Source organism: Anomaloglossus baeobatrachus, chromosome 7, assembly GCF_048569485.1.
Source record: "Anomaloglossus baeobatrachus isolate aAnoBae1 chromosome 7, aAnoBae1.hap1, whole genome shotgun sequence".
In the NCBI taxonomy this organism is placed as follows: domain Eukaryota; kingdom Metazoa; phylum Chordata; class Amphibia; order Anura; family Aromobatidae; genus Anomaloglossus; species Anomaloglossus baeobatrachus.
In genome coordinates this window covers 131,820,207-131,834,096 of record NC_134359.1, presented here as the reverse complement: position 1 = coordinate 131,834,096, position 13,890 = coordinate 131,820,207, and the positions used below count along the sequence as shown (strand labels likewise).

At 46.6% G+C, this 13,890-nt stretch overlaps 1 protein-coding gene across 3 annotated transcripts in view; it reads right to left on the bottom strand.

Annotated features, from left to right (window-relative positions):
- Positions 1-13,890, bottom strand: part of ADAM23 (ADAM metallopeptidase domain 23) — a 414,934-nt gene that overhangs the window by 86,183 nt on the left and 314,861 nt on the right. For all 3 annotated transcript variants that reach the window (XM_075317711.1, XM_075317712.1, XM_075317713.1), the window contains exons 17-19: positions 4,210-4,314; positions 1,943-2,023; positions 851-901 (exon numbers count right to left, since the gene is read on the bottom strand). In XM_075317711.1, coding sequence (XP_075173826.1) covers positions 851-901; positions 1,943-2,023; positions 4,210-4,314 — 237 coding nt within the window. The remainder of the gene's footprint in view (positions 1-850; positions 902-1,942; positions 2,024-4,209; positions 4,315-13,890) is intronic.

Below are 13,890 nucleotides of genomic sequence, written 5' to 3'. Positions count from 1 at the left end.
GCAAATATGCAATATTCATACTTACAGTGCTGCTTCAATCAATACAAGTGAGTTGAGCAAGACCGATCACATCTATGTGACCAGGACTATGTGTATCACATACTTGAGGTCACATGGTCGCTTGGTCACACCGCCGGCACCGAAGAATCCTCACAGCGTGCGCTGCGTGCAATGTGAGGAATCACAAGTCTGCAGTCACAGAGTAACTGCTGCTTTTGTGATAAACCTGGACAACCCCTTTAAGAAGTGGAATGGTTTTATCATAAAAGGTTGAATGTCTGTAGCCATTTTTGAAAACAAAGGACCCAATTCGTCATTTGTGTAATTTTTTGTTTTGTCACTTTTCTTATTTATGGGTTTCACTGACTTTTTTGCTCCAGATTCATCCAAATGGCACATGAGATTAATACATTTTCAGCAAATCCCCAAATTGTCTTTTTTCTGTTTTTAACTGTTTTTTCAATATTTTAGCAAGAAACAACATGACCCAAAAATTGTGCACATGAAATCACTCAAGGGTATCACGGAAGTAGATCTGCGACATATGTTGCAACTTTTTAAAAACGATGCTAAACATATGGAAAATCCACATTGACATAAAAAAAAAATCAGAAAACAAAACTAACTAAACAACATATGACAACTTGAAAAAAGGTGCAGATCGTTTCATGAATTTGTTGCAAATCAGCGTGGCTGATTCAGATGTATTTACTTAAAAAAAACTATTGGAAATACAATGATTAATTAGGCACAAAGACTATATCAAAGAGGGAAGCTTTAGTGCCAATCTTGGAATGATAGGAAATAGCCCAATTTATAGTTTTTATAACCAGTTTATACATGTTGTTACCTGATTAGAATCACAGGCATATCCATCTTGTTTACGAAGATTAGGCGGACACTGTAGGCACAAAACATTTTATAGTTGAATATTTTATAAATTGCAAAAAAGACAAATAGTGTCTTACTCAAGCATACCGTTTCTACTTTTTCTAATTTTTTACATTCCTCAATACTATAATATAATATACGGTAATATTATAACACCAAGAAGCAAAAGGTGTGGTGTTATGGAAATCACAGAATTGATAGACAAGTTCATAACAAGCAAATGTAAAAAAAATAGAAACAAAATGTTCAAAAATCTCGATTTATTCAATATCGAGTAGGAACACCACACACATGAATACACACATTAATAATCCTTGGCATGCTATCAATTAGGCTTGAAGCTGCCATGTTGAAAATTGGCATCTGGGATATATTGGAGAAATAGCCATATCAGTGGATTCACCACAAAATAAATATCATGCTAAGCTGATAGTTTACTGGTAATGAGGGTAGACGAGTTCAGCAACCGTCCACTATGCCACCCCACACCATAAATCTGACAGTAGGACCAGTCTGACATTCACATGTGAAGGCCTCTTCATGGCATTGCTTACATGGTCTGCAGATGAAATGAAGCTGGAAAGCACACAAGGAGGCTGGAATGGAGGTCTATTCCCTTCTGAGTCCAGCTTTTATCCTGGATATAATGATAGTCAGTGATAGGTCAGAGAGCACATGAGTAACGCCATGGAGAGGCTCTCACATAGGAACATCATATAGATCTTACTCCCAAACTTATGGTATGAGGTGACATAAGGTACAGTAGCCTGACTCATCCAGGCTTCATTCCAGGTACACTAGCAGCTTGGTGTTGCACTTTCCCAAAATGTCCCATGAGCTATTTCCCGAAATGAGAACGTAAAGCTGCATGTTGCTCACGTTACTGTGAGCGGCCAGTGTGGCCCAAACGTACTACTACGATCTCCGGACTTTTCTCGCATGGAACACATCTAGGACGTCGTTATTCGGCAATTGAAAAAGGAGCTCCAGTAATTGGGAAGGGAACTATAAAACTCTGAATAGATGGTATAAAAGGATTAAGCGGAGTTACCTGGCCTGAGTCTCCAGTGCAGTGCTCAGTGATGTCACATTCATTAACAGAGTAACGACAGTCATATTCCCGTGGAAGGAACTGTAACGGTATCACAGATTTTTAGAAAACACAATATAGTCTTAAACAGAGTCTCCTTCTAAATGTACTATCAGAAGATGATGCGTAAACAGTATGATTTATACTTTAACATGACTTTGTCAATCTTCCCTCAGTTCTGGCTTGAGCTGATTACTTGAGTATCTTACGTCCAACAAACCATAGAATAAGAGCCTCCATACACAAGACAAAAGTAGGCCATTGAATGATTGTTCACTAGTTAGGTGGACAGTCAACCATTGGTGGGAAAAAAACAACTCTGACTGCATACGTCATGCTACATTTTTTTAGCCAATTATATAGTAGAAGTGATCAGACTATCACAGGTTCAAGTCACTTGAACAGGACTATAAAATAAGGTAAATAAAAGATATATAATAAGTGGAATAACCCGCTTTTCCTCTATTACAAATAAAGAAGTGAATTTAAAAAACAAAACGTGTGCTATACCCACATATCCAAAAGTCCAATGTATCAAAATATAAAATTATTGAACAGGATCTATAAACAGCATAATGAGAACATTTTTGGGAAAAGACAGAATTACAGTTTTTCAATCGCTGCAACATCACAAGAAAGTGCAATAAGAAGCAATCAAGTACTTGGAACTAAACTAACACGGTATCAATATAATTGCCAGCTTCTGATGCAAAAACACAAGCCTTACACAGCCATATACCAAAAAAGAAAATCTTATGGGTGTTAGAAAATATACGAGCTTGGAATCACAAGAAATTTAATAACCTTGAGAATCATATTGTCAGGTCATTTTCAGCACAATGAACGCTGAAAAAAGAAAACCCCAAGAAAAAAATATATGTGGAATTGTGTTTTCTTTTTTATACAATTTCATCACACTTGGTAGCTTTTCCAGGACATGAAATGGTAAAATAAATGATGTCATTCAAAACTACAAATTGTCCTGCAAAAAACAAGGTCTCATGTGTCTATTTAAAGGAAAACTAAAAAGGTCTGTGTCTTAGAAGAAAGAAAGAAAACAAGAAGGGGAGAAAGAAAATGCAAAAAAAAACCAAAACAAAAACAGAAAATTGTTTGAGAACGGGCTAAGGTTATTCCAATACATTGTGATTATTATTAAGGGAAACCTAACTAAAAAAATGTGCTATTACGGTATTTTAATCAGTTTGTATTATCAAGTGTAATAAACTTTCTTTCTTTTCAATAGAGTACTTATCTTTAATGAAATCAAACCTGTAACTCATAATCCACTTAAGCTGGGTTCACACATAGCGACAACGACGTCGCTGTTACGTCACCATTTTCTGTGACGTAACAGCGACCTTGTAAGTCGCTGTTATGATCGCTGCTTAGCTGTCAAACACAGCGACGCAGCAGCGATCATAATGTCGCTACATGTGCAGAGAGCAGGGAGCCGCGCACACTGCTTAGCGCTGGCTCCCTGCTCTCCTAGCTACAGTACACATCGGGTTAATTACCCCATGTGTACTGCATCTACATGTGCAGAGAGCAGGGAGCCGCGCACACTGCTTAGCGCTGGCTCCCTGCTCTCCTAGCTACAGTACACATCGGGTTAATTAACCCGATGTGTACTGCAGCTACATGTGCAGAGAGCAGGAGCCTGCAGCACAGGCAGCGTGAGAGCGGCGGAGGCTGGTAACGAAGGTAAATATCGGGTAACCACCCTGGTTACAGCTTACCGCAGCTGCCAGATGCTGGCTCCTGCTCTCTGCTCGCTTCATTTCGTCGCTCTCCTCGCTGTCACACACAGCGATCTGTGCGTCACAGCGGGAGAGCAACAATAAAAAAACGAACGAGGGCTGTGTGTAACGAGCAGCGATCTCACAGCAGGGGCCAGATCGCTGCTCAGTGTCACACACAGCGAGATCGCTAATGAGGTCACTGCTGCGTCACCAAAACCGTGACGTAGCAGCGATTTCGGTAGCGATCTCGTTGTGTGTGAAGCACCCCTTAGAATCACAAGATTACATGATTGTGTGTGTTGATATATTTTATTCTTCAATTTTTTTTCAAAGGTTTCATAAAAGTGTAATTCTATTATATTCAATTGAGTTAGTTTGCGTTGTCAATTGTATACAAATGTCTTAAGATATTAGCTCTTGCACAAGCAGGTGACATCTAAAAGCAGATGTGTATTTACCCCACAGACATCACAGGGTGGTACTCACCAAGCAGGAGGTATTGCAGCATGGCCCATCACTACAGTGGGCTCCGTTTGACAGCGAGCATTTCTTGCAGCAGTCTCCAAAACAGTCCTGGATAAAATGCTTTGTCTATAAGAAAGAAAGCACATGGACACTCCATATTGGAAACATTTAGCTCATAAGCTGCCACTCATCAACCCATCAAGACAACATGTCAGCATTTCATATAGATTTGTAGATTAACTTCAACAATCTAGAGATATGAGCATATACATTTGTCATGTTATTGGGCTTGTCTTTATGTCAAATTCAGGTAATAATTTATCATTACATGTCCAAAATTTTATGTAGAATGCTAAACAATAAAAAGTGATTATTTAAACAGTAGCAGCTGTGAATCCATAAGTTCTTAACAATTGCACTGTCTTGTCGTTAGTAAGTAGCCTTTAACCCTAAAACGCGCAACCATAGAAATCTACACTTTCACATACCTGGGGCCTTTTAGGCCTGTGTGCAAATAACATGGAGTAACTCAAATAGAAATACTTTTCAAAGTTTATTTGAGATGTGAATATTTCAAAACATTATAATTATGTGCATAAAACAAAAAAAAATAATTACATCGGCTTAAAACGCCCAATATATGCATTCTATATAATTGTTTATATATATATATATATATATATATATATATACAGTGCCTACAAGTAGTATTCAACCCCCTGCAGATTTAGCAGGTTTGATAAGATGCAAATAAGTTAGAGCCTGCAAACTTCAAACAAGAGCAGGATTTTTTAACAGATGCATAAATCTTACAAACCAACAAGTTATGTTGTTCAGTTAAATTTTAATACATTTTCTACATAAAAGTGTGGGTCAATTATTATTCAACCCCTAGGTTTAATATTTTGTGGAATAACCCTTGTTTGCAATTACAGCTAATAATCGTCTTTTATAAGACCTGATCAGGCCAGCACAGGTCTCCGGAGTTATCTTGGTCCACTCCTTCATGCAGATCTTCTCCAAGTTATCTAGGTTCTTTGGGTGTCTCATGTGGACTTTAATCTTCAGCTCCTTCCACAAGTTTTCAATTGGGTTAAGGTCAGGAGACTGAGTAGGCCACTGCAACACCTTGATTTTTTTCCCTCTTGAACCAGGCCTTGGTTTTCTTGGCTGTGTGCTTTGGGTCGTTGTCTTGTTGGAAGATGAAATGACGACCCATCTTAAGATCCTTGATGGAGGAGCGGAGGTTCTTGGCCAAAATCTCCAAGTATGCCGTGCTATCCATCTTCCCATGGATGCGGACCAGATGGCCAGGCCCCTTGGCTGAGAAACAGCCCCACAGCATGATGCTGCCACCACCATGCTTGACTGTAGGGATGGTATTCTTGGGGTCGTATGCAGTGCCATCCAGTCTCCAAACGTCACGTGTGTGGTTGGCACCAAAGATCTCGATCTTGGTCTCATCAGACCAGAGAACCTTGAACCAGTCTGTCTCAGAGTCCTCCAAGTGATCATGAGTAAACTGTAGATGAGCCTTGACATGACGCTTTGAAAGTAAAGGTACCTTACGGGCTCGTCTGGAACGGAGACCATTGTGGTGGAGTACGTTACTTATGGTATTGACTGAAACCAATGTCCCCACTGCCATGAGATCTTCCCGGAGCTCCTTCCTTGTTGTCCTTGGGTTAGCCTTGACTCTTCGGACAAGCCTGGCCTCGGCACGGGTGGAAACTTTCAAAGGCTGTCCAGGCCTTGGAAGGCTAACAGTAGTTCCATAAGCCTTCCACTTCCAGATGATGCTCCCAACAGTGGAGACAGGTAGGCCCAACTCCTTGGAAAGGGTTTTGTACCCCTTGCCAGCCTTGTGACCCTCCACGATCTTGTCTCTGATGGCCTTGGAATGCTCCTTTGTCTTTCCCATGTTGACCATGTATGAGTGCTGTTCACAAGTTTGGGGAGGGTCTTAATTAGTCAGAAAATGCTGGAAAAAGAGATAATTAATCCAAACATGTGAAGCTCATTGTTCTTTGTGCCTGAAATAATTCTTAATACTTTAGGGGAACCAAACAGAATTCTGGTGGTTTGAGGGGTTGAATAATAAATGACCCTCTGAATAAACTTTTCACAATTTAAAAAAAATAAATAAAAAAGAAATAACATTCTTTTTTGCTGCAGTGCATTTCACCCTTCCAGGCTGATCTACAGTCCAAATGTCACAATGCCAAGTTAATTCCGAATGTGTAAACCTGCTAAATCTGCAGGGGGTTGAATACTACTTGTAGGCACTGTATATATATATATATATATATATATATATATATATATATATATATACACCGTATATGCCGGCGTATAAGACGACTGGGCGTATAAGACGACCCCCAACTTCTGCCCTAAAAATATAGAATTTGGGATATCTTGTGATACATACGGTATTCAGTATGCTTCAGTATGCTAAGAGCAGGGGGCCGCACTGTGTGAGGAGGTGTTTTTTTTACTGTCCGGTATAACCAATAGGATTAGTGCAGGGGCGGGGGAGTCACCGGGCCGAGAAAGGATGCGAGGTCGAATCTGGCGTTACTGCACTAATCCTATTGGTTATACTGGACAGTGAAAAAAAAAACACCTCCTCACACAGTGCGGCCCCCTGCTATATATCCGCTATATATCCGCTGTATATGCTGTATGATATACCAGTACGGGGCCGGGCTGTGTATCGCGTTTCCATAACGACGAGGCAGGAACTTCCCTGCTAGAGCGCTGACGTCAAGGCAGAGCTGCTTGCCTCTGATTGGCCAGCGCTCTGCCATTCAGCAGCAGTGACAGGAAGTTCCTCCCTCGTCGCTATGGAGGCAGAATCCAAGCGTGGAATGGAGTGGAGCGGCGCACTACAGCACCCAGGTGTATATCCGGCGTATAAGACGACCCCCCACTGTAGCCATTATTTTAAGGGGGTAAAAAGTCGTCTTATACGCCAGTATATACGGTATATATATATGTGTATATATATACACAGTATATAATACGATTTTTTTGTCTAAAAGTTTTTTATATAACAGTTGTTGTAAATATGTAATTTTTTCGGAAGAGTGTTCCTTGCAGACATTTTGTCCACAAGTAGTACAGAAACGCTCATATTTCCTTTCCTTCTTTGCTGGACAAATATAACAGCGCTTTCTTTTTTTTACTCTTGACTCTGGATGTTCTTGAAAATGTATACCACATCGGATCATAGCTTCCGTAATTTGCCTTGGCAAGCATTTCGTGTTGCTTCGCTCCATCATGGTAGGCATCAAAAGTTCAAAGACAAAGTAAGACTAGATAAAGACAAAGTCTTCCCCAGCAACAGTACAGACAAAAAGACTGAGGATCACATATAAACCAAGAACAGGCCTAAAAGGCCCCAGGTATGTGAATATGGGGTAGTCCTACAAAAGAGTTGTTTTACCGAAATGCCTAGAACATAAAAATATATGAACAACTGGAAATTACTAACAACTATATACCTGAGGAATACCTAGAGTTTCAAAATTCTAACTAAAGTAATCTTGCAGAAAATAGAAAACAAGTAACCTAGCAGGCCTGCGAGGCCCCAGGTATGCGTTCTAGGGTTAAATACTTAGCTACAATAAATTGTTTACAAAAAAAAATTAAAATGCCAGAATTTATTAGTTTAAGTGCGCAGTACCTCCTGCACTTACTGACCCAGATCCAGAGATTTTCACCTACAGAATCTTAGAGCCTCATTTGGAAAACACTGAGACCTCGATTCATCAGTGTTTACACCAGAAATTTGATGTAAAACACTTTGAAAAGTAGCTAAATTATTTGCATAAAATCTGTGCACCTGTTGGCATTTTCACAACAGTTTTGGCCAGCTCCGCCAAAAAAGGCAGAAATGGGGAGAGGAAGAGGCATGATGATGCCCACTCATCTAAGTCATAACAAACTGTGGCGTACTTTACGAGAAGCCTCCTAAATAAATCAGGCGCCTCTGGCTCAAACACACCCGCATCAAGACCGGCATGTGCAATGCAGGTCTTGATTAATCGAGACCTAAAATCCTTAATATCTCTTGTAAATATTGGCTCCTTTACCCCAATGTGACTGTCCACAATCCAACAAACCTAAACGGATTGTGTAACATATTATTTTACTAATTAAAAATCAGAAAGTGAAAAATATTGGGGAAAATTTTCTAATTATGTTTAATTTACAGACATTGCAAATATACAGCTGGCAGTCTGAAACTGCGTCTCATGCAAGATCATTTTTTACAATCTTAGGTTAAATTCCCACAATGAGTTTTTGGAAAGTTTTTGACAATACATATTTCTCTATCGTTTCATTGGGGGACACAGGACCATGGGTTATGCTGCTGTCACTAGGAGGCTGACACTAAGTAAACAGAAAAAGTTAGCTCCTCCCCAGCAGTATAACCCCTGAGCCGGAGGCGGGCTCAATCAGTTTTTTGCTTAGTGTCGTAGGAGGCTGATGTGGGCCGACTGGGCCCCCTTCAGTCACTTGATTTTTTGCGTATATTTTTTCATTTTTCTCTCGGCGACGCTCGTCGCTCTCATCTGTGGTAATTCTTTTTTCCTGCAGGTATCGTTTTCTCTACCTCAGCTCTCACAGCCCGTGTGGGTACCACTCCCCTGGGTCGCAGAAGCTTGATTCGTCGGGCCCTCTCCCCCGTCCAATTCCACGGTACCACTCCCGGGTTGGCACGCGGGGCTAATCCTTCCTGGGCACCCCCTATTCACCCTGCGGTATCACCCCAAAGGGTGCAAGGGGCATACAGCAGGGACTGGACCTCGCAGTGCGGCTGGATGATGATCGGGCCCGCAGCGCTGCTTCACTACAGAGGGGCTCCCTGCCCTCACCAGCGTCCACCTCCCTGCCTGCCTGTCTGCCTGCCTCATTCTCTTCTGCGGCCCGCAGCCAGCCCTCCGGTGTGCGGAGCACACGGACACAGGTGCAGAGCTCCACGCCTGCACACTGCCAGATGCGGCGCCGCCGACCAGGTAGGACACTCCCCCTCCCTTCTCCCGGGCGGCTACAAGATATAGGCCCCGGTTCTGGCCTACTCACCGAGCACCCCGGCCTCGCCCCCATCCGGCGCTGGAGTCCACACAGGCAGGGCTCGTCCGGTGCCCGGACATCGCTGCCGCGCCGCCGCTCCCGCAGGTAGGACCCCCGGTCTCTACCTTCCCCTGCGCCGGCTGTTTCAAATTTAGGCCCCGGTCCGGGCCTACTCACCGGGCGCCCCGGCCGCGTCCCCATCCGGCGCTGGAGTCCTTCTCCGCGCCTGCGGTGCTCGTCGCTGCCGTGCCGCCGCTCCCGCGGGTGGATCCGCCGGTCTCTGTGTTCCCCTGCGCCGGCTGCCTCAAAATTTAGGCCCCGGCTTCGGCCCTGTCTCCGGCGTCCCAGGCCCGCCCCCCGCCGCATCGCTATTGGCCGCCGGCCGCTCCGTCTCCGCCCTCCGCTCAGCCCCAGGCATCACAGTGGGGGCGGTGGATGCGTTTTCCCGCTCTTCTGGGCCCGCCTCCAGCCTCCTCAGCGTTCATTTTAAAAAAAAAAAAAAAAAAAGAGGTGATTATGGCAAACTCCCGGTATGCGGTTTGCTGGCGCTGCAGCAGCCCGTATATCAGGGGAAAATAGACCCAAGTCTTCCATGATTCTTAAATACAGTGGGGTTTTTTATCAGGGCTTGCGTTTTGTACATTATATTTTAACCCCTTCAGGTACTTTTTTCGGGGTTTGCATCAGGACACATCCCAATAGGGTTAGTCTATAGAGCTCTCAGAGCTGAGTTTTTTAATTATTTGGGACCGGTAGCTCAAGTTTGCGGTTCCCTTAATGGTAATTTCCCGCACATAATGGCAGATTAGTGTTGACAGCTACCGCAGCCCCTGGCACCGCACGCCCCTGTATCTCGCCCCTGCCGGCTGGTTAACACCCTGTCTCAGGCCATATATTCCCTCGCTGACGTCCCTCGGGTTCGTGCGCATGCGCTGCGTCCCCCGCCGACGGTTGGTCATACCATCCACAAAACGGCGCCATTCCCTCGGGGAGACGAGTCCCGTACCAGGGACCTTTTTCCTAGGCTAGAAGCGGACCCGCCAGGTCTCATCTTTCGTGGCCCCCCAGTTTTCCACCTTATTCCCCAGGTCCAGACTGCCCTTCCTACGGTAGTCTTACGACCTCTCGGGTGTTGGCCCAGGCTTTCCATCTCCGCTAGACTCCGAGCAGGACCTGGATGTTTTGGCGCAGGACGTATTAGCATGCTAGAAACGATGAGTCAAGCCGTAAGGCTACGGACAGCCCCTCTTCTCTCCGTGCACCCAGGTCTCCTTTAGGGCGTTTGGAGCAGACCCTTGATGTGCTCGGGGGACATCCAGAGTTCGCCGAGTTACCGCGTGTTCACAGACAACTACCAGACACGACGTTTACCTGCAGTAAGCCATGTCATTGTCATTTTTCCCTTCTCCAAAGGGGTTTTCGGAGAGTATGGCCATGCTACACCGGAGTCTTGGATTGATCACAGACATCTACCAGACACGGCGTTTACCAGCGGTAAGTCGTGTGTTTTTGTCATTATCATTCCCCCGAAGGGCTCTGGAGAGAGGGGGCAGTCACCTTGCAGAGACGAAGAAGGCAGGCCCCTTCGGTTTCAGTGGAATACAGTTCGCCGTGTGACTGTGTTATCACGGATAATCCCAGGCCTCGATTTTTACCAATGGTAAGTCCTTTTATTGTCATTACCCCTTCTAGAAAGGGGCTCCGAAAGGAAGGGGCACCCCACCCTGTGGTCGACCCGCCTGTGTTCCTCCGGGTTTCTCGTCCCGAACGTGGCGTCCCTCAGAGAATTCAGCGAATTCCATTCGCAGCGGACCAAGTTCCACCTATGCCGTCCCAGGACTGGTTATCATCTTCAGTGAGTACCCTCTCTTCACATACCTGGGGCCTGCCGGCTGCTCGGCCTGAGCCTCTACCATCAGTGTGTCCACCCGTCGAGACCTCTGACTCGGGATCAGGAACGCAGATTCGACATCTAGGAGGTCACTGACTTCCCTTCCGACTTTAGGGAACGCCCCTCTGAAGATAGGTGAGTCCATTGGCCCCCCTTGGCTACGTCAGGGTAGAGTACTTCTCTCCCCTAGACTACGTAAGGGAAGGATTCATCCCTTTCCCTGCATCGACCCAGATGCATCAGGATCGTCCCCTCACACTAGGTCCCAGCCCGTTCACGCCGCACCCGTCAGGAAGCCTCTATCCCTCCAACAGCCCCTCCGCCTTGAGTGGCAGTGGACCGTTCCAGTTTTTTATAAGAGCGCTTGCAGGGATCACTGTCCCTGCGCACCCTACTTTACAGGGCTGCTAGGTTCTCTACGCCCAAGTACGGCCGGGAGGCCCAGAGTTCTCCCTTCAAGGATCCTTGCTTGGGGTTTAGACCGTCATATTCACTTTTCGCTACTAGGGTAGCTGAGATACCGGAAGGAGTCCTACCAGACCCCGGCTCGGTCCATCATCCCTTAGGCACGGTTTTTTCGAGCCCGTTCAGGGGTAGCTACTCCTCACGCAGGAATAGTTTTTCCTTCCTGGCACAGAGTCCCGCGTACCCTTGCCACCCGCTCCCGTTTTGGCTATGCGAGCCCTCGGCAGTCTGTGGCGGTGATAGCGACGGTGCACGTACCAGATTCATCCCTTACTCTCCAGTGGACCACACTGAAGATCGGAGACAAAGAGGGTTCCGTCTTCGCGGGTGATCCGCCAATCTCCTCATAGCGGACCAGTCTTCGAAACCGTCCCTTGGGAAGCTTCCCTTCCCTCCTCTGGAGGATATTATCAACCGTCACCAGTCTCCTGCGCTAGGGTATGCTACCCCCACCATTCCTCGGCACGGTCCCGAGGGACAGCCCTAGAGCGTTGTCTCCCCTTCAACATTCCGGAAGCCAGAGCCATCCGGTTAGCACGGCTACAATTTCTTCTCTGGGTCGGGGTTTGCCCAGTCAGGTTCCAGTCGGACCATGCCACAGCGGTGACGTGCATCATCCACCAGGTAGACGCAGAGAGTGTCATGGCAAGGGAAGAGGCCAAGAAGATCTTGCCCTGGGACGGGTCCCTTAACTCGCTGACCTCGGCAGTACATCCCTAGCATGGACGTTTTAGACGGCCGATTTTTTTTTTTTTTTTTTTTCTTTTTTTCGGTAGGAAAGACCTCCCTTAGGAAAAGGGCTCCTCAACAGGGAAGTCACCAGTCAGTTCCCGGGCGAGGGAAGACCTCCAGTCGTGGACCTATTGTTCTCCCGTTCCAGCTTTCAAGTCAATGGTGCGTCGAGTGTGCCACCTGCTCTGGACTAGGTGACGACGCCCTCGACCGGTCGGGTAGCCTTTTCAGGTTCTCCTGCATCTTCCCGCAGCTTCCCAAGGTCTCGAGGGTTCTCAGGATGGACCAAGGCAACGATGCCTCTGGAGTGACCCAGGTGAGCATAGTTCGCATAGCCTACTCAACTCCTCACGGAGGCCCCGGGGCTCCTTCCCGACCGCCAAGTTCTCCGTGTCGGGGCCCCCTCTCTTCTACCAGGACTCAAAAGTCCCAAGTTCGACGGCCACACCAGTGGATCCCGGGCGCTGCCTCGGTCAGGTCTGTTGACAAGAGGATTACAGACAACGTTGAGGGCCGGGAATCCAGTTTCCTCCAGGATTTATTTCCACTAGGAAAGAGCTCCCCGGTGGGTGAGGACCACATCTTCCCTCCTTCTTGCTGGCATTCTTCCAGTCAGATCCGAATGCGGCCCTCTCGCGCGTCCCTGTTTCGGCCAGGTGTCGGCCCGTTTCGCTTCGGTGTTTTCGGAGTCTTTTCACTTCCCGTCCTCCAATCAGAGCCTTCGCTCAGAGAAGCGTCCATCTGGCTCGGCTGTTTCATCGTTCGCTAAAAACGTGGGTCCTTATTCCAGTGAGGGGTTCGTTCAAGGTAACCCTTTTTTCCCGGCTCCACCTGTTTTTGTTAGGTGGGCTCCTCGTGGACATCTTGTTGTTACAGACAGCATCGGGGCGGACAGCCCTCTTGTCGTTCTTTCCCCCCTTTTTTGTTTTCCAGCTCCTCCAGCAGGACAAGGGGAGGCTCCGGCCAGAACTCTTCGTTTCTGTCCAGGGCAGCTCGCTGTTTCCTTCCAGAAGAAGTGTTTAGTTTTCGGTTCTAGTCTCCTCTCTCAGCCGGAAAGGGGCCTAGTTCGTTCCAAAACTGGTACGAGCCCTCAGTCTTACATGGCTGCAGGACACCCTTTTCGGTTACACCGACAACCAGTCCACCACGCCACCCGTTCCCAAGGGGCGCATGCCGGCGCCAGAGGCTAGAATTTTCACATGGATCCATTACTCCATAGGTGAAGACTATCGCATGAAGGGCGGACTTCCGCCGCGGGCTACCGAGCAAGGGGTACCCTTTGGACGATTGGACTCCAGATGTCAACCGTCCAGGTTCCCTGGGCCGCCACCCAATCTAGTCGGCATACCTTTACTAGTTTCTACCAGGGTCACACCCAAGCTTCGACAGCGGCCAGTCTTGGAGTAAGGTCTGCGGGTGGCAGTGGCACACCTGTAACAACGTAGGTGCTTGTACGTCTGGCGCGAGCCCGACAGGGGGAAGCGGTTGCCTTCCTGTCTCCGGTGATGGTTTTTCTTCCCACCCAGGGACTG